The sequence below is a fragment of the Schistocerca nitens genome, chromosome 1 (assembly GCF_023898315.1).
Source record: "Schistocerca nitens isolate TAMUIC-IGC-003100 chromosome 1, iqSchNite1.1, whole genome shotgun sequence".
Lineage (NCBI taxonomy): Eukaryota > Metazoa > Arthropoda > Insecta > Orthoptera > Acrididae > Schistocerca > Schistocerca nitens.
The window spans coordinates 865,791,156-865,811,762 of record NC_064614.1 but is presented as its reverse complement, the minus strand read 5'-3'; the positions used below and the strand labels follow the sequence as shown (position 1 = coordinate 865,811,762).

At 42.4% G+C, this 20,607-nt stretch overlaps 1 protein-coding gene across 1 annotated transcript in view; it reads right to left on the bottom strand.

Moving 5' to 3' along the window:
* Positions 1–14,709: 14,709 nt before the first annotated feature.
* Positions 14,710–20,607, bottom strand: part of LOC126263569 (integrator complex subunit 9) — a 100,957-nt gene continuing 95,059 nt past the window's right edge. The window contains exon 13 of the mRNA XM_049960665.1: positions 14,710–15,502. Within this exon, the coding sequence (XP_049816622.1) occupies positions 15,383–15,502 (120 nt within the window). The 3' untranslated portion in view covers positions 14,710–15,382. The remainder of the gene's footprint in view (positions 15,503–20,607) is intronic.

The window sequence follows — 20,607 nt, the reverse complement described above, 5'->3', positions numbered from 1 at the left end:
TGAGCGACATATTGAACAAGCTGTTCGGCTGATATGCACCCCTCTTGCTCTAAAATGAACTGGTTTACGGATCTCAACAGACTTGGTTCCTGAGTTTGATTTAACAAGGTCAGATTCTGCCTTGGCAAAAACTCCAAAGTGGCTTCTGGCCAATACAGCTGTGGCTGCGTAACATTCAATTGTGTGACTACCGAAATTGACGCTGGCAGATGGAAGGTTGGTCCTATTAAGTTACACTTAGTTCCATTGATTAAAATTCTGCTCCCCTCGAGCTCTATATGTTTTGCTTCCGTAAACACTCCTTGCTCAAAACAACTTGCTACTACTACCAAATTCTTGTAGGTTGAGAAAATCCAAAGCATGCTCAATTTTGGCTTTATGATGTCCCTTGGACAGTCTATTCCTTTCCCCCTGACTAAAAATAACTGCACCATGCACGTGCCCCATATTTGAAGCTTCACAGGTTTTCCTCCAACGTTCACTATTTTTGATCCAAACTCAACACCGATTGTGTGACTACTTTCATCCCTAAATTTACATTATATGAACTGGTGCTATAAACACGACTTTACTGACACAGCATTGTCAATACTAAAAATTTAAACAAGAAATCATACGACTCTGTCATCGTTCAACACATATTTATTACAGCTTTGCCGCAAACTTTACTCCGACGCATTTATTCCTCCAGAACTGAGTTCGATTTCTCCTCCAACAACACTCCACATACGTCAGATGCACCACTTCCCTTTTCAATGACCTGAGGACAGGGATCACCATCACCTTTCCTCCCTTTTCAAAAAGGACTGCTGCCCCTAGCAGGCTCACAGTACTAGAAAACACATACAACACATATAAACACAATGTCTAATTACTTGCCGGCCGGTGTGGCCGTGCGGTTCTAGGCGCTTCAGTCTGGAACCGTGTGACCGCTACAGTCGCAGGTTCGATTCCTGCCTCGGGCATGGATGTGTGTAATGTCCTTAGGTTAGTTAGGTTTAAGTAGTTCTAAGTTCTAGGGAACTGATGACCACAGATGTTAAGTCCCATAGTGCTCAGAGCCATTTGAACCCATTTTGAACCTAATTACTCTATGCAAACCCAATGATACACAACAAGAAAAACAACAACAACTATAAATACTCTACTACTTTCTAGATGGCAAAGCATACGGTACTTCATGCTGTTCTCTATCTTCCTGGTTTTCTCTGTACTTAGCACCTCTCTTCACTCTCTCTTTCTTCCTCTTTCCTTCCTGTGAAACGCCTGGAATCACATCTGGGCAACCCTTAAATGGCCATAACCACCAAACATGTACTATCGTCGTTCTAGTTGAAGCTTAACATTAACGGAAGATGTGGTTTCAACAACTTGGTATGGCCCTTGATACCTCGTGAGGAACTTCTTCGTTTCCCCTTTTTGTGTATAGGGGCTGGACAGCACTACCCATTGCCCCACTTTATACTGCGGTAAACTTCCTTTCCGCTTTACTGTGTCTTCCTTCCTTTCCAAAGCCTTTGTATTCGCCTTTTGTATCCATTTCCAAACATTCCGATTTGTTCTCGCAAACTGACGCACATATTCACCAGTCCTTCCTTTCTGTAGCTTCACTAAATCAAACGGTGACGGCATATTTCACCTTTACACTACCTCATATGGAGACAAACCGGTCTTTGTATGGACTTGTGCATTGTATGCGCATTCAGTATGGTTCAAATACTCGTCTCACTGATGGTGATAAGAATCCACATAAAAACTCAGCATCTTCCCGATTGTTCTGTGTACCCATTCTGTCCTTCCATTCGCCTGTGGATGCAATGCGCTCGTCCTCAACTTCTGTAGGTTCAACAATTTACACAGTTTCTTCATTAAATCCGACATGAAGTTGGTCCCTTGGTCAGTAACCATTGTCTTCAGTACACCAAACTTCAAAATCCAATTATTTACAAAAGCTTGGGCGACCATTGCTGCCTGCTGATTTGACATAGCCATCATCTCCACATACCTTGAAAAATGGTCTATTATTGTCAGAATTAATCTGTTCCCAACTGTGTTTGTCTAATAGGTCCTAAGACATCGATCCCGAGCAAAGAGAATGGACATGTGGCTTCTGGTAATTGCTGTAGCTGTATCTGTTTCTGGCTCAAATCTGCTCTCTGAGCACATGGAAGACAATTCTTGACATACTGATCCACAACTTCTTTCCTACCTCTCCACCACTCTCCTATTCATCATTCTGCACCCTCCATGACCAGATAACACTAGATCACGTGCTTCCTTTAAAACCTCATCCCTCAGCTTCGCTGGCACTGCTACCTAACCAAGCCCTAACTTCGTTTCCCTACACAGAAGACCGTCTTGCATATTAAATTGTGGCTGTGTCTGATACAATTTACAATCGTTGTCCGTGTCCTGTAATTTTTGCCATACTGCTAGGTCATAACCTATGACTTCTACTTTTCCTACCTTCCTACTTAGGGCATCCGCATTACCATGTTTCTTCCCAGGCTTGTGTACCACCTCATAGTCGAATTCACTAAGCCTCACAGCCCATCTAGCGAGTCTAGTGGACGGATCCTTCAACCCCAACAACCACTTCAACGTAGCATGATCTGTCACTACCCGAAATCTTCTTCCATATAAATAACATTTAAAATACATAATTCCATAGATTATGGTAAGCATCTCCCTCTCTGTTGTTGAGTAATTCTCTGCTTCATTCAACTGCCCGGACGCATAGGCTACAGGCTGTTCTTTCCCATCAATTTCCTGACTAAGAACACACCCTAATGCTTGATTCGATGCATCGCATGCTAGTATAAACTCCTTTTCAAAATCTGGACACACAAGAACCGTACTTGATGTTAACACTTCTTTCAGTTTGTCAAACACTTTCTGACACTCAAATTTCACACCCTTCCATAACAATAGCGTCAATGGCTGTGCTAAATCTGCAAAACCCTTCACGAACTTTCAATGGAAATTGCAAATTCCGATGAATGACTGCACTTCCTTGACTGTTTTCGGTTCCCCAAAAACCCCTTACAGCCTATACCAACCTCGGATCTGTTCGCACTCCATCCTTACTGATAATATGACCCAAATATTTTACTTCTTCTAATGCGAAATTACACTTCTCCAGGCTCAACGTCAAACGAGCTGCTCTTAACCTCATAAAGACTTCCCTTAACCACTGTCTTTGTTGCTCCATACTACTTGAAAACACTATAATGTCATCCAAATATACAAACACTGCCGTGGTTTCAAACCCCTCAAGACACTGTCTAGCAACCTCTGAAACATTGCCGGAGCGTTTTTCAAACCAATGGCATTCTAATGTACTGTTAATGGCCTCCAGGTGTACAGAAAGCAGTTTTTGGACGATGCTCTAGAGCCACCTCTAACTAATGATAACCACTTGTCAAATCTATCGTAGAAAAGTACTGGCACTGTCCTAAGTGATCCAAAGTCTCCGATATATTTGAAATGGGGTATGCCTCCGTTACTGTCTTATTATTGAAGTATTGGAAGTCACAACAGAACCTGTATTTCTTAGTTCCATCTGCAGATTTTTTAGGCCCAACGACAAAGCCCGCTCCCCAGCAACTATTACTATGCTCTATAATATCGTCTGCAAGCTGCTTATCAATGAAATCCTCCACAATCGGCTGCAAATACCTCAGTATTCTGTATGGTTTATGGTAAACAGGTGCTTCATTCCCTTTTGGTACCCTAAGTTGAACTAATTGAGTTGCTGGTAACGGCCCTTGTGGAGAGAACAAATCCTTAAATTCCCACGATAATTCTTCCACATTCGCTCTTTCTCCTCCTTTCAAATGCTTAATTTTGTCACGCAATGCAGTTCTATTGGCAGTTAGTGGTTGATCGCTTCGCCTACCTCTCAAACACCAGTCTTCGTCACCTGGCACATCCAAATTTGCTACTAAAACTCCTTTCCTCAAATTCACGTCTACAGCGCTAAAATTATCCACATTCAAGGGAACTACTCGCCCGTCGTTCCCCTCCTGTACGCGTACAACACTACGTTTCACAGTACAACCCAATGGACCCAAAACTTCATTATCCTCCAATGGTTCAGTAACACACACTGTACCCACAGGTAGATTTGACTCCACACTTACCCAAAGCGACTTCCCGGTGCCACTAGACACACAATCATGAGAATTGAGCCTTAATGCTAATGTACGTGGTTCAATTGGTTTGTTCATTACGTTGAACGCCCCTCACAACAGCTCTGCATTGACAACTGTTTCCCCTAGAGCTCCACAGTTCGTTATCCAAGGTCAATTTTAGCATGATGTTGATGCAAGAAATCTACTCCTAGGATCATGTCATAGCTCTCACTTACCCATGGTACCACCCCATGCATGCATTAAATCTGACTTTTCCTATGCGAAAGTCAACTGTCACCAACCCCAAAGGCGCGACCTCCTTATCACCCACTCCACGCAACCTGTAACGTGGTGGGTCTAACTTCCTTCATCCCGTTATATTCCTAGTAGCCGCTGAACTTGCACTCCTGTGTCCAACAAAATCTTAAGCTTTTTACTTCCTGTGGATCCTACCACTGAACATTCCACCTCTGCATACGTATTCGTAGCGTTGAAATTAAACAGGAGCTCTCTTAGGTGGGTCTTGGGCCCCCTCTGTCGTTTAACGATTGTCCACCTCTCCTATCTCCACTTCTCCATCCTCCACGCTGCTGATTTTCACCCCTTCCTCTATTGCTTGGTGACTGGGTACATTGCCTCTGCACATGTCCCGTACGACCACACTTATAACATTTTATACCCGCTGCAAATACTGTTTGCCTCTCCCGTTCCCCCTGTTGCCATGTCATTTTCCTCACATTGATTTGCCATCTGAATGGCCGAATACAAATCTTGCGGATTCCCTTCACGCACTTTCCGTGACCTATGCGCCGGTGACCCTCTCAAAAACACATCAGGTACCCTTTGTTTGGCCTCCTGCAATAGAACACAATTCACTTTATCGCTCTCACCCAACTCGTAAGTATACTCATAAGTTTCCCTTATCCTCTCCGCACATCTCGCCACCATCTCCCCCTGTCTCTTTGTCATTGTACTTAACCTCTCTCTAAAGTACCGAGCGCTATTCTGTTTTTTGTACCTTTGTAAAAGCCCTTCCTTTAACTGCTTAAACTGTCCTGCCTTCCTTAAGGCCTCAGAACACCTTACATATGTTTTCGCTTCACCGGTTAATCTAATCTTGGCTAATGTAACAACTGTGCATCAGACCAACCATTCATCACCGCTGAAGTCTCCAAGTCCTCCACAAACGAAAGCATATCCTCAGATGCCTTGCCAGAGAACCGAATAATCAAACTTGCGGCGGTTGGATTAATCTTCTGTACCCTAGGCAACAACGACTGATCAGATGCGGTTTCAAGCTCCGTTTTTTATGTTAATTCATTTCTCAGCTGCATATTGTCTGCTGTCAATTGTGCTACTTTTTCCATAAAAATCTGCACCGCTTCTGGTTCCGACACACCTTGCGTCCTTGACTCTGCCATTGTGTTGCTTTTGTTCTTGGTTGGTCGTTTTGTTTTGGGATTAAGTACAAGAATAATCTGACTTCCTACATCTCATACTCAGTATCATCATAAACCAATACAAAAGTAGTCAAATGCCATGGAAAAAAATAAAGCTTACTGCCCCAAACATACTAACACTTACTCTGACAACAAAAAATACTACGCCCACGCAAAACTTCTACAATGTGGCTTCCCAGGAGCCATACTTGAAGAAAAAAACAAAAAAGAAAGAAAACGTCCAGCATTCTAAAAGAACAATTCTGTCAGCACTCACCACATCTTGTGACTGTACTGCATGTGGTGGGCTCGAACGTAATACTGGACAGTCGACATCCATTATTCTGACACCTAATGTTGTGGTATTAGACGCTAAATGTGGCATATGACACCAAACATAGTGGATGGGTGCCAGGAGGTGCCGTATTAAAACTTGTCGAGAACAATCCAAACGATTTATTTGCTTCCACTACAATGTTCCGTTCACCTCGGTCTGCGTCATATGACCCCACAATGCTGAGGAAGCCACCCCAGTGGCCTATGCAACGCAACGCTGTGTTATGCTGGCCTTGTACGCCAGCTGCTGAGTTCCGATTACGTCAGGATGGCTGTGCCAGCAACCAACTCAGCGGCCACCATCCCTGTTGACTCCGCGCTGCTCCGCCGGGAGCCGAAGGCCGGCCCTGCTGCTGCTTCTTCCTCAGCTGGCATAGCAGGGAATGCGGCGGCAACAACCGCCCGTGATCCGGCGTCTGAATCCGCGGCCCTCGCCACGTAAGTCTCCAGCGTGAGCCGGGAGCCGAGACGACTGCCCATGGTAGAGAGCCGAAGAGTGCCCGCCCTAGCTGGCTGTGGACCCTGCATTGGCCTCAGAGGGTAGAACCGACGACCCGCTGTGGACTGGGACACTGTCGCCCCCACCTGTTGCTGCGTGTAGCCCAGCAGTGTGTCACACCCCACCGTCCAGGAGAGCTACCACACTTGAATGACTCTTGTTAGAAAACAACACCTATTTATACTAGGCTGCGTGCCTTTGTTTCACTAACGTACTGCTCTGAGTCATGTACGCCCCACAGCCCGGTTGAGCCAGTGGGCTCCTTCTGCCTATAGCTTGCGCAAGGCGAACCACTGCGTTTACTCTTTTCAGCGGTTCAACAGCCCAGTGGCCTCCATTCCATTTCGCAACTGCTGGTCAGCGTAACTTACTGCAGTCCAGCCCACACCTGGGTGTGACTTGCACTCGGAATATCGCACAAAACTAACTTTCCCTATCCTAAACGGTGGTGCCGCTACAGCTGTAACACAATATACCTGTTGTGCTGGGAGGATGGAACAATGTTTCTTGTCAATATGTAGGCTGCTCTGCAAAGTAGGTCGATAAGGAAGTTCAATACTATTCCCACACAGCAAGGGCTTAAAAATGTGCCCATGTATCTACAAATAGTAGAGCTAGAGTGTTATAAAACAATCCTACACTGGTCCTCATGGGGCAATGAGTTTGTGTGTCAAATTTGGCCTGCTTTGGTCCAGGTGCCTGGGTGGAGATTTTACACATAAATACTATCTCCCATCCACCCCCTCCTCACTCTGTGCATCTCCTGCACTTTCCCTATGTTTCTCTGCATCTCCTTTTCTCCCTCTCTGTCTAGCTCCTCCTCCTCCTGTCTGAGCGTATCACCCTCCACCTTACTTGTCTTTGTCCTCCTCCAACTCCTCTGTCTGCTCCTCCTCCTCCTCCTCCTCTCCTCCCTTCTGTCCAATTCCTCCTCCTGTGTCCGTCTCATCCTGATCTTTCTCTTCCCATACCCTTCTCCTCCCTGTCCAGCTTCACCTCCTCCTCCTCCTCCTCCTCCTACTCTCTATCTGTTGGCTCCATGTACCCTCACTGTTCTTCTCCTCTCCCCCTCTCTCTGTCCATCTTCTTCTCGTCCACATTGTCTGTCTTGTCTCCTCTCCTCTCTGTCTCCCACCTCTCCCTTCTCTCTCCATACCATCCTCTGTCCAAATCATTCTTCCCCCAGCCATGCCCATCTGCACATGTAGCCACTGCAAAACTGCGTGATACAGACAATACTACTGCAACACAGCAAGCCTGTCATACAGGGCAGGCTGCATGCTGAGGGCTGGAAAACCATTTCTTGCTCACAACATGTAAGCTGCCATGCCTCATAGAGCACCATATTCCTAAAGAACACACCTAACATACAGAGTTGCTTACAGGATAGTGGCTTAAAAAACTGCATAATTATGTGCACCACTAAGTTAGGCCTCTCAGGACAAGGAATTTTGTATGCCAAATTTGGTCCACTTAGGTCCAGCAGTCTGTGTGGAGTTCCCAGACATACATACACATTCTCAGCTTTATATATTTTAAGACCAGCTTTTTCCCTGTGGCTTCGTGCACATTCAAGTATGTCACATATAATGCACACCTCTCTTGATCAATCTCCTCCTCCCCCTCTCTACCTATTACCGTCTTGCCACCCAATCTGTCAAAATCCTCATCCCATCTCCTCTTGCCTCCCCTCTTTCTGTCTATTCCCCTCCCACTGTCCAACTAATCACCCCCTCTGTCCCTCTATCTCCATCCATCTTCCTTCTCCTCTCTTTCTGTACACCCCTTCCTGCCCTTCTCCCTACACATCACCTCCTGTCCCACTCTCTCCGTATCCATCCCTGCCTGCCCCCTCTCTAGTGGAGTACAGCCTACAGGTCAAGGGTCTGAAACACTTTTTTTTTCTATGACACATATGTTGACATGTAAAGCAGGCTTATACTGTTCGAACACAATATGCCTGTTATGATATGGAGCCAACAAGTTCCAAACCATTTCTTGCCCCTGAAATGTTGTCTACCTATAAAGCACGTCAACACTCTTCCCCCAACACATCTGTCGTGCAGGCAAGCCTATACAACAGGGGCTGTCAGTCTCTTCCTCCCTGCTCTCTCCCTTCCTCTCACAATTATTACTGCTCCCACTCTCCTTATCTATCAATCTCCTCCTGCCCCCACTGTCCATCCGCTGTGTGGGTAACCGTGCGGTATGAGGCACTTTGTCATGGTCCGTGTGACTCCCCTTGTCCGAGGTTCGAGACCTCCCTCGGGCATGTTTTTGTGTGTTGTCCATAGTGTAAGTTAGTTTAAGTTAGATTAAGTAATGTGTAGGCTAAGGACCAATGACCTAAGTAGTTTGGTGCCATAAGACCTTACCACAAATTTCCAATTTCCACTGTCCATCACTTCTCACCAACTCCTCTCCCAGTCCTTACCACTGTATATCCATTTCTTCCACCCCTGTCTGACCATCCCCTCCTCTTTCTATTCCTTCCTTCATGTCCCTGTCTCCATGTCCATCCTCTCCAACACCCCTCTGTATCACCCTATCCTCTATTCATCTCAACCTCTTCCATCATGTCTATCAACACATATAGCCCAGTGAAATTGGTTGATAATGCAGCTGATACTATTCCAACACAATACACCTGTAATGCAGGACAACCTACATGTGAGTGGGAAGAATATCGTTTTCCAGCATCAGACATGTAGGCTACCCTGCAAAGCAAATTTATAAGGCAAGCCAATACTACTCCAACACATCTATTGTGCAGGACAGCATATCTGGCACGGGCAGAAAAAGAGGATGTTTCACCCTATCTACAGTCCTATTGGAGCTAGGAGGTTATAAACCCTACAGTGCTGATACTTGGGAAGTTAGCTGTTTGGAAGGAGATCCAAGGCATACGTAGTCTGCTTTATTATATACTAGTCTTTTCCCAGCATTCATCTATGCCACATACAATGCACAACTCTCTTGGTCCATCTCCCCCTCCCCTTCTCTGCCCATCATCTTCTTGTCTCCCTCTCGGTCTCCTCCTCCCACCTCTCAGTCAATTTCCTATTTGTCTGTCTCTTCCTCTCATGCTGTCCATCTTGTCCTCCCCTCCATCTGCCCATCTCCTCCTCTCCTCCCTCTGCACAAATCCCCTCATGCCCCCTCCCCCCCTACGCATTTCCTCCTGCCCCTTTTCTCCTGTGCAGCAAAAACTGTGTGTCAATGCCTTGGAAACCCTTTTATTCCTGTGACATGTAGATTGCTGTGGAAAGCAGGGTTAATTTCTCCAACACAACATGCCTGTTATGCCAGGTAGCTTGCATGAGAGGCTGCATCTAGGCTTCCCCACAAAGCAGGTCGGCACTATTCCCACACGAAATACTTTTCATGAATGCCAGCCTCTATGGTTAGGGCTTAAAAAAAATCTACATCTATACTCTGCAAACCACAGTAAGGTGCATGACAGAGGAATGTCCCATTGTACCAGTTATTAGGGTTTCTTTCTGTTCCATTACCATATGGTGTGTAGGAAGAACAATTGTTTGTATGTGTCTGTGCTTGCAGTAATTATTCTAACCTTATCCTAATGATCCCTATGTTGGTGATACATAGGGGGGTTGTAGCATATACCTAAGGCAATCATTTAAAGGCAGTTCTTGAAACATTGTTAATAAACTTTCTCGAGATAGTTTATGTCTATCTTCAAGAGTCTTCTAGTCAATTCCTTCAGGATCTCTGTCACACTCTACTATGGATTAAACAAACATGTTACCATTTTTGTTGCTTTTCTCTGTATATGTTCAGTATCCCCTGTTACTCCTTTCTGGCAGGGGTCCTCCCACTTGAGCAATATTCCAGAACTGGTCACACAAGAGATTTGTACGTAATCTTCTTTGTAGACTGATTGTACTTCCCCAGTATTCTACTAATAAACAAAAGTCTGCCACCTGCTTTACCCACAACTGAACCTATGTGATCATTCCATTTCATATCGCTACAATGTGTTGCACGCAGGTATTGGTATGAGTTGGCCGATTCTAGCAGTGACTCACTGATATTATAGCCATACGATGCTATGTTTCTTGTACTGTGAAGTGTGCAATTTTACATTTCTTAAAATTTAAAGCAAGTTGCCAATCCCTGAATCACATTGAAATCTTATCAAGAGGTGACTGAATATTTCTCCATCTTCTTTCAGATAGTATTTTTTATAGACAACTGCATCATCTGTAAAAAGCATGATTTTACTATTAATACATTATACAACATAGTTAGCAAGGGTCCCAGCACACTTCCCTGGGGCATACCAGAAGTTACTTCTACATCTGACAATGACTCTCCATCCAAGACAACATGCTGTTTCCTCCCTACCAAAACGTCCTCAATCCAGTCACAAATTTCACTTGGTACCCCATATGATCGGGCTTTTCACAATAAGCATACCGGTAAATACAGTACTGAGTCAAATGCTTTTCGGAAATCAAGAAATACTATGTCTACTTGGTTGCCTTGATCCAAAGCTTTCAGTAGAGCATGTAAGGAAAGTGAGAGTTGGGTTTCACATGATCTATGTTTTCAAAATCCAAGCAAGTCTATCTCTGTAAAGATTGGAGGCAGAATGTTATAAACCCTCCTTTGTCGATCCTCTCGAGACAAGGAATTTGTGTGTCACTTACATATATAAGCTAACTCAGCTGGTAATTTTCTGTGCTGACAATCCTCCTTACAATAGTATGCAATGCACACATTGTCTAAGCGGGAAATGACCCTTCAGGACACGCTGGCATACTGAACAATATACAGACGAAAAATTGTCCCAGTCACACTCCTGAACAAAACCAACAGCACAAATTACTTTTTTTCTCCATTATAAAGACAGTGAAAAACTTTTATGAGCAGCTTATATAAAAAGTGAAACTGGTACCAAAGTTTACATAGTGTCTTATGTGTAGCAGTGAGCTCTGTGCATAGCTGTCACTAGACAGTTTGCAAGGAAAACCAACTACAAATACACATAGATAAAAATTCCACTTACTGCAATCTGGTTGATATGAGAGGCACATAGGCATCAGTTTACATCACCTCAGATTGCTTCACCCAGTAAATGAGAGCAAAGAGTTCAGAGAAATAAGACTAATGCTCTGGCAATGATTAGTAAAGCCACTGAAACAATGCAAACAGCAGGGGTGAATGGGAGGAAGAACCTATGAGAATATTTCAAAATTGTTTTGCAATGACACAAAGGGAATTAACATGGAGTGTAGCTATTCCCCTATATTCTATCACTTACCTTCATACCACATTTGTGTAGCTATTTCTCTGATTTACCATATTACTATATATATTAACCTTGTTCACCTAAATATATAAATAGGTTCTGCAAAATGTAATTAACTATGATGCCTTTTTATTCACCAAATAAAATTTACATCATTAATCAGTTCATTCAACAAACAGAAAATACCAATACATGGGGCAACTTGAAGCGATTTATTCTGGAAATTCCAGTATGGCCACATAGTTGAACACAAGACAGGCGCATAAACAAGACTGAACTCTTAGCTAAGCTAAACAATTACACTCCTCTGAGCTAAAATAATACCTTCATGACTATACTGTTCTGGTACTGCAAACTAACTAGGGTGAGGTGTTGTATCTGGTTGGAGGAGCAAGAAGGTGGGAGTTGAAGAGAAGGGAGGCTGGTGGCATTAGGAGGTAGAGGCAGCAATGAACAGAAAATGAATATGACAATGGTAAACTCACTTAGTTACAGGAAAGTCATATGTGATAACAAAAGAATGGAACTGAGTTGGCTAAAGGAGAGTAAACATGATACAACAAAAGAGGAGAATGCAGAGAGACCAGTTTGAGTGTAGGTTAAGGAGCTGAGAAAGAGTGATGTGGGAAGGGGGGAGGGGGGGGATGGAGGCAGAGATGGGTGAGTGTGGGACACAGAGTAGCTGACAGAGGCCAGAAGGACTGAGGAATTGAAGGGTATGTCATGAGGACAGTTTGATTCAACACAACTAAGAGAAAGTGGTATTGGACAGAAAGAGATGGTTTTAAAGAGCAGCCATTTGAGGCCAGCATGTTTAACCCAAGAGCATATTCTCTAACCCTGGTAGTCATGTTCACTCTAGGCCATAATTAAATGGTTGCCATTCATTTAGGTGGATAGCAAATTGGTGGTCTCATATACTTAGAAGATTTTGTGGAAACTGCAACAGAGCTTATTTATGGCAAAATTGCAATTTCAGCAGATGGTCTTGACACTGATAGGTTACAGTGTGTATGTAAATAAGCTGCACTGTGCGGGTGCACAGGACAGGGTTTACATCAGACTGTTTCACAGGAATATGATTCGTGTGGCAAGGGGTTTTGGGTAGCTGTGACATAAAGATGGACTAGGGTATTTCATAGATTGAGTGGACAACAGAAATCCATTTCTGGAGAAAAGGATAGGATTTTGGGAAGGACATTCTTCATTTCAGGGCACAGTGAAGTTATTGAAAGCTCCTGGGAGGGACATTTGAGCCATTCCAGTTTGAGATGTTACTGGATTTTTTTTAAAAAAAAAAGGGGGGGAGGGAGTTGTTTAGTAGGGGGTAGCTATATATTGCACAGGACATCTGTTTGTGGACTAGGTTTGGGGTATAGTCCTCTCCATGATAAACTTACTAAGACTGGCAGCATGCTGGACAAAAGATTGGTTCATTTCTACAAATATGAGGACCTTGGGTGGTTAGACTGTATGAGACATATTCTATAATGTGGAATGGGTGGCAGCTATTTTAAGTGGAGGTACTGTAGCTGGTTAGTAGTTCTCCTATGAAGAGTGGTTTTAACATTGCCATTACAAAGAAGGAGATTGACATCCAAAGGGGCACCATGTTGAGCTGAAGATCTTGTGAAATAGACAGCAGAAAATGTGTTAAGCCTTTGGGGGATATGGGATAAAATTGATCTAGTGTGTCATTAATTAACTTGACACAGGCAAGGGGGTTTACAATTTCTGTGGCCAGGAAGGACTCCTTTAAGTGGACCATAAACAGGCTGGATATGAAGGTGCCATATGGATGCCCATAGTTCGGCCCAAGATACCCCCTAAAGGAGAAGAAGTCGTTGAGAAGTATGTAATTGTTCACCTGCTTAAGGATGAGATGATGGATTGGAAATTGGCAGGACAATGGCTGAGGCACTACTTGATAGGACCAAAGCCAAGGGAATGGAGGGTGGTAACTGGAAAATAAAGTGATGTCAACAGTGATAGAACCATGTGGCAATGGGATAAGGATGGTAGCGAGGTATTTAAGGAAGTAGTAGGTGTCCTTACATAGGAAGTTAGGCTCTGTATAATTTGTTGGAGATCTTTGGTAACGAAGGAAGAGATTCTGTGGATTTTAAGAAAGATAATAGATGGTGGATATGCAGGTGGTCGTTGGGTGAGAAAGATGGGTTCTAGGATGGATCTATGAATTTGAGTAAGGATTTGAAGTAGGGTTGGTCTTCTGGGATGAGATCTCTGTCACGGGGCTTATAAGTGCACAAATCAGACAGCTGGTGATTTGAGTTGGGAGAGGGAAGGTTCAATAATGTTCACCACTTTTAAGAGGGATTATTAGTAAAATAAAATTTCCGTTGTAAAGATCAGGCGAAAGAGATTAGATTTTTTACCAGTCCAACATTACAATTTGGATATACAGCTTTAGGTGGCATCTTTGGAAATCCCTTCTCAGTCTTAGTGGATAAGTTAAAAACTGTGATCAAACTTCATTTAGGTTCTGAGTTTCATGACATATTGGAAGAATGTTTCTTTTTGGGTGTAACAGATGAAGGAGCCCCGACAGGAAGAGAATGGGTGCTGTGGAGGATTGAGGGGAGTGCATGGGAAGGACATTCTCTGAGGGTAGCACAGATCTTGTTGGGTAGTTTCATTCCAACACTAGAGCAGAAGCATGGTAGTGTATTTACAATGTATTTTATGAAGGAGCAGATGTACATCAGCAATGTGGTAACACGGCATTTTGTTCCTGTAGGATCAGGTTTGAGATGGACAGGGACTAGCAGACTGTGAAGGATCGGAGGTTGTTCTGAAAGGAGTGATTTAGTCCAAAAACTGGAATTTTGATAGTTAGGCCATTGAAGGCAGAAAGGGAGGAGCGTAGGAACACAGGAATTCCACAGGTTAGGCAGCATTTCAGGAACACCATTCAATGTCAAGTTTCTGATTTTTATTAAGAGTCAAGAAATTACGTGATACGTTTGCAACATTTTTATTACATTGTCAGATAAGTACAGCAATTTTACACAAACCCACACATTTACAACAAATTCGAAGTTACATTTGTCAGAGAAATTTCATATAATTGAAATAGTCTTATACCTAAATACATATAAGTAAAAAAATATTTCTAAATTACTGATTAATTTCTCCTTTTTCATAAAATATATTAGATTTTATCTGTAAAGGAAAGTTTGATACCTATCTGTATTGCAAATAAAACTGAGTGAGGAAATAAAAAGTGATTCATCGGAAAAAAAGGGGTGTCAATAAATTTTTGTTCAATCATAACAGTAAGATAAGTGTTTTTGTTCCTTTCTTCTGATGCTGAATAAATGAAGACGTGCACATAAAAACGGGTTAACCCTCAAATGTAAAAGCTTAGAGAAAAGTGTTGCCATCTGTTGCCAGGTATGGAAACTAACAAACTTGACATTGGTCTCACACTAAATATCACATTAGGATATTTACTGGTGAGACCAATGTCAATTTTGATAGTTCCTGTACCCAGTAACAGATGGCAACACTGTTGCTGGGTATGTCTTCGAATGTACTTGAATCTGAAAAGTTACTTACAGTTTTTCTATCGGACACAAATTGATGCATATACAAGATGAATCATTCACTTTGTCATAAGAACTACAAAAAAAATTGTTATATTCATGAAACTTAGAATGATGAAATACACCACAAATGATCAAAATTTGTTAAGACATTGAAGAAGAATGGTACGCAGCTTCTGCCTCAGTTGTATGTCTCCATCACAAATTATATGAGTTGATGCATCCTCCACCTGGATTAAAGTATCTTCATTTGGCTGCAACAAAAGGAGAACATATAACATATATTTACACTCAACTTCTATATGTGAAACTGATAATCACATCTAACACACAGAAAATGCACATCTATGGAAAAGTTATGCATCATCATAACAGCACACCATATCATATTAAAATAAATTCAGCTTCAAAATACTACTTACAAGATCAGAAAAAAATAATTGCAACAGCCAAAATTCTGGGATGGGAACAAATCTGAAAATGATGAGCAACGATCACTCACATGCCGATTAATGGAGGGTGGGATATAGGTACAGGTATATGCTTGCACCTACTTCCATGACCACGCATACTGGAACTGCCACATAGATAATCATTTTGGTGTCTGTGTATGAGGCTGTTTGTAATAAAGGTGGTACCCACACATGAGCTACAACAGTTAGTGAGAATACTTGATCCTCTGAGCCACCTTCCTACCAATCTGCATATTAGTGATTGCTTGTTCTGACCTACAATATACTTATTAAGATTTCTTTTCTCTAAAATGAACAATCATAATTTACTTTGTTTCCCCTGTTAAACTGAGTATCATTTATACAAATGTTAGGTTACAGCAGTAAAACCAAATTTATTATTTTTTACTGTAACTGTTTCCTGTGAAACATACAAAAATGCACTGCTTTCTCTCTAAATATTCTGTATCAGTATCACTAATACTTCTAATAAGTCGGCACAAATAGCTGTACAACAAAAGAAAGTTTTATTTTTCTTTTTCATATTACTGCAATGATCTGTCACTAACAACAGAGAAATCAGTTAACGTTAAACACTATTGTTCAACTTTCTAGCTTATGCCCTCAGTAAGAACAATGATTACCTTTCCTCATATGTAAAATGCTGTATTTAAGATAACACACTCTCATTAGCATTGAACGAAGATTAGCATTTAACATCCCAAACAAGGTCATTAGACACTGAACACTTGGATATTGAAGGATGGGGAAGGAAATTGGCATGCATTTTCAAAGGAACGTTCCTGGCATTTGTCTTAAGCACTTTAGTTAAATCGCTGAAAACCTAAATCTGGAGTGTCGGACGGGGATTTTAACCATAGTTCTCCAAAATGCGAATCCAGTGTGCTAACCTCAGTCATTAGAATTGGTTTCATGACTTTGATGTTGTCATCATAAACTGGCATTTATCGTAATTAGTATTTATTGGAAAGATATCATATTTTGCAGAGAGATGCGGACAAAATGAATAGATCTTTGACTGTATGGGTCCACAAAATAACTTGTACAAAAACTATCTTTACTTCTAGTTGCTGACTGAAGTATACTGAGGATGGTTTAACAGTCGCTATTAAAATATTAATGGTAAATTCAATTCAGCTCCACCGACACCAACTTCCCCATAGTTTGGCTGTAATTTCAAATCTCTAATAAGTCGTAACATTGCGATTGCTTTCTAACGTCAAGGAGTTTCTATATATGCACCGAGTGCTTCAGTCAAATATTATCGCAGCACACAAAAGATCACAGCTATGTCTCTAAACAATTTTGTAACTTGGAATCACAAATGCGTAAATTGGCACAAAAGGGTGGTCTATTTCACAATAACAATCACTTCCTAACAAGGCCGTGAGGAAGAAGCTTTCCCAAGTGGGGGGGGGGGACTTTATAAATTGCCTGCTTTAAAGCTATTGCCAAGTTCCAGAGTACATTTGCAATTATGAATGAAGTTAATTGTCTATCACTGTTCAATGCCTAACTAGAGTTGAGTACGAGTTATCTAATTAAAAAGTTCACTTCAGTCTAATATAAGGTAGTCCTCTATCTGAATTCTAAACTATGTTATAGTTGAAGTCAATGTTTTGTTTCAGTGCGTCATAGTAGATCGCAATTATCAATCCTCGAAAAACAATCTAACCACGCCTACATATACGAGTATTCAAACAAGTCCTACCAGCTTCAGCTAACTCTCGTAACGTAGTGACAATTGATCAAATTTTCCTTAGCCATTACTCGCAATTTTCAAAGAGTACTCACACGAAGTATTCTTTGAGATTGTTGGTTCTACTTCACTAGTTTTAATTATAATGATTTTGCGATTTACTATGATTTTGAGTTTGAGTTTACTGAGATTCTATCTTTCTTTTGTAAGTTGATAAATTACTAAGTATAAGGTTCTTGTTTCAATTACTGGTTATTACCCAAATAATAGTGTTAAATGGAACTTTGGTTACTTGTTCACTTTTCATGGAATTTGGAACTTGTTTTGGGGAAATTTTTGGGGTATCGGTTGCCATTTTTTCTTTTTTCATTTTTCGTCCGAGGAAGTGGCATTAGAACATGCTAGTAAACTTTGTTAACAGCCTGCAGTGAAGCACAATGTCAAACGTCAAATGCTTTCTGAAAATCTAAGAATATGGCATCTGCCTGTTGCCTTTCATCCATGGTTCGCATGGAAGGGCTTGCTGGATATCATGTGAGAAAAGGGCAAGCTGAGTTTTACATGAGTGACATTTTCTAAATCTGCACTGATTTGTGTACAGGAGCTGTTGGCATACTGCAAAGTGCTTCGACAGCAAAGTCCGTGGGCAAAACAAGCGATACCTGAGATGTCCCATGTGACACGGCAGATGCTTCACCACAGCTACACCCCAACGCAGCAGACTGCAGATGGCTGACCATAGCCATAAGAATCTTCTGTTATCTGTGAACTGTGACCAGCTCCTCCTGCATCTGTACATAGCATGCACACACCATATCCACCCTGCCACTACCAACTTAAGACAAACTATGAAAACAAACAGAACAGGCCTAATATGTGATTTGCCAGTCTCCTGATGCTTCACCAATGGAGACTGGTAGCTGACTGATATGTGGTCAATGGTCACCAGCCGTTCGAAACAAACAAAGAAATGACCACTATGCTACAGACTGTATGAATGTACACCTCTCAAATATAAAAATATGCAATGGATTTAAGAATTAAACTGTGTAAGCACACAAAACATGTAAAGACTAAGAATTAAACTGTGAATATAAGCAGATAAGCTAAATATACGACTATCTAGTCTCCTGAAGTCTCAGCAATGAAAGGTGACTGGCGACTCATTGCTCATATCCCTGCAATAGACCAAGATGCAAGATGTGTCCCACACGTTCTCCTTCTACCACCTACTCTAGTCGTGTCGCACACATCTCCTACCCCATCAAAGGCTGGGCGACCTGTGAAAGCAGCCATGTGGTCGACCAACTTAGCTGCAACCACAGTGCCACATTCTACAGGGGCCTGAATGTTAACAAGTTGGCTGTTTGCAACAATGTTGACTGCCAAACAGAGGCAAAGAGACAGATGACCATCCAGTTGCTGACCATGCTACCCAATACAATGAATTTAACTTCAACGACTGCTTCACAGCCTCTGCTGTCTGGATTCTTCTCACCAAAACTATCTTTCCTGAACTGAGCAGGTGGGAACTCTCCCTGCAACACATTCTTTTGTCCCCGTAACCTTTGCTGGTCCCTGTTCTCTACCTGCCTATCCCTTTGCTGCTCCCACTACAGTACTACACATGCCTTCATCTTGCCAATGCATCTGCATAGTCCTTTCTCATTCTCTACACTTCCCCCACCCCTCCGCAAAACTGCCTTATGTTGCAGTTATCATCTGTATCCTGCACCCATTCATCCCTGCATGTTCCAACAGGCAGCAGTAACATTTTTCCCTGCTATCCCTTCTCACCCCCATTAATAACCCCAGCAAAAACAATCGGGCCTTAGTCCCCCAGATTAGCAGTGGCCACGTGTGGGTGAATGTGTGTGAGTTGTCTAACTCTCATAAAGGACTTACCCTCAAGGCTTAAAATAAGCATTCTTTTTCACTGTGCCTTTCTATGACTCAACATCATCTCTGTTTGGTGAGCAGCAATCTATCGTTTCCATATTTTTGAACACAGATAAAGATGGATACAGACTTCACCTATTGTACAAATGCAAGGTGAATAGGTCACTTTTCCAGAAATAGTTGGAAGTAGTTGGCAGATTTCTGGCTGTTGCCCTGGGCTGCGGTGATGTTAAAGCACCTGAGATGAAAGCTTTGGTACCTGTTGTGCTTCTAGCATCATCTAGGATCCCCTATGTCAAAGAACCTTCTGATAATATTGACCTGGCTAATTCATTCACCTGGAGTGAGCAGCAAGCAGAAGGCGCAGTTATCTGGAAGGAATGCAAAAGTGGGTACTGGCTACATAATGGTCTCCTTACACTTTGAGGTTTTGCCCATTGCTGGAGCAAATGTTGCACCACTGTCCACTGGGATTGGGGCTAATATAATTGAAAGATACAGACAAGCACAGAGATTTGCTTCTGTCAGTCATTAGCATTCTTAGGTAGGTAATGATGCCCCTCAGCAAAGTAGATAGCAGGTCAAGAAGGAAAACTAATGCCTGACTGGTGTGTTTGCTGAGAGGGGAATGGGGACTTAAGTCCAAGATGTTGATCTCCTCTCCCAGTGACTTTTCAACACACTTGGTTGCAGCCGGCTGCAAATCATGGCTAATGTAACTACCTGGATTAAGAGGTTGTCCTCAGTTCCTAACAGTGGACAACTGAACTGTTCAATGCAGTTAGTCTTGCACAGGGGTGGAAACTGAGCTAGTTTTTCATAGCATCATTCATGGAACCGAATAGATGGGTTAAAACAGAGACAATTCTGTGACAAGCCTGAAAGCAGATTTCTGATCCTCCACTACTGGGTGGAGAGCTGTAGAATCTCTTTTAATAGGTCAGGAATAAAGCACATCAGAAAGTGGCTAATAGGGTAGCAGGGTACGAGTGGCACTTTTTAAGAATTGAGAAACCCTTCCACACGCCAATAACTGATTTCAGAGAGGGGAGAATACACAGATCATTAATTTCAGAGTGTAGCATTCATCACCTTGTCGCAGAAAGAAAATGGTGGTATACTATTACTTCACTGCAGAACTATCGGTTGAAAGATCTAATAACTAGTCTCGCTTATAACTGATGATAATACCAACATAGTAACAGGGACAGAAGCCTGTTTGTGTAGGATAATGTGCAGTGCTCTAGCTTGTGTGACAGAGAGGTGTCGAATTCACGCAATGGATTAA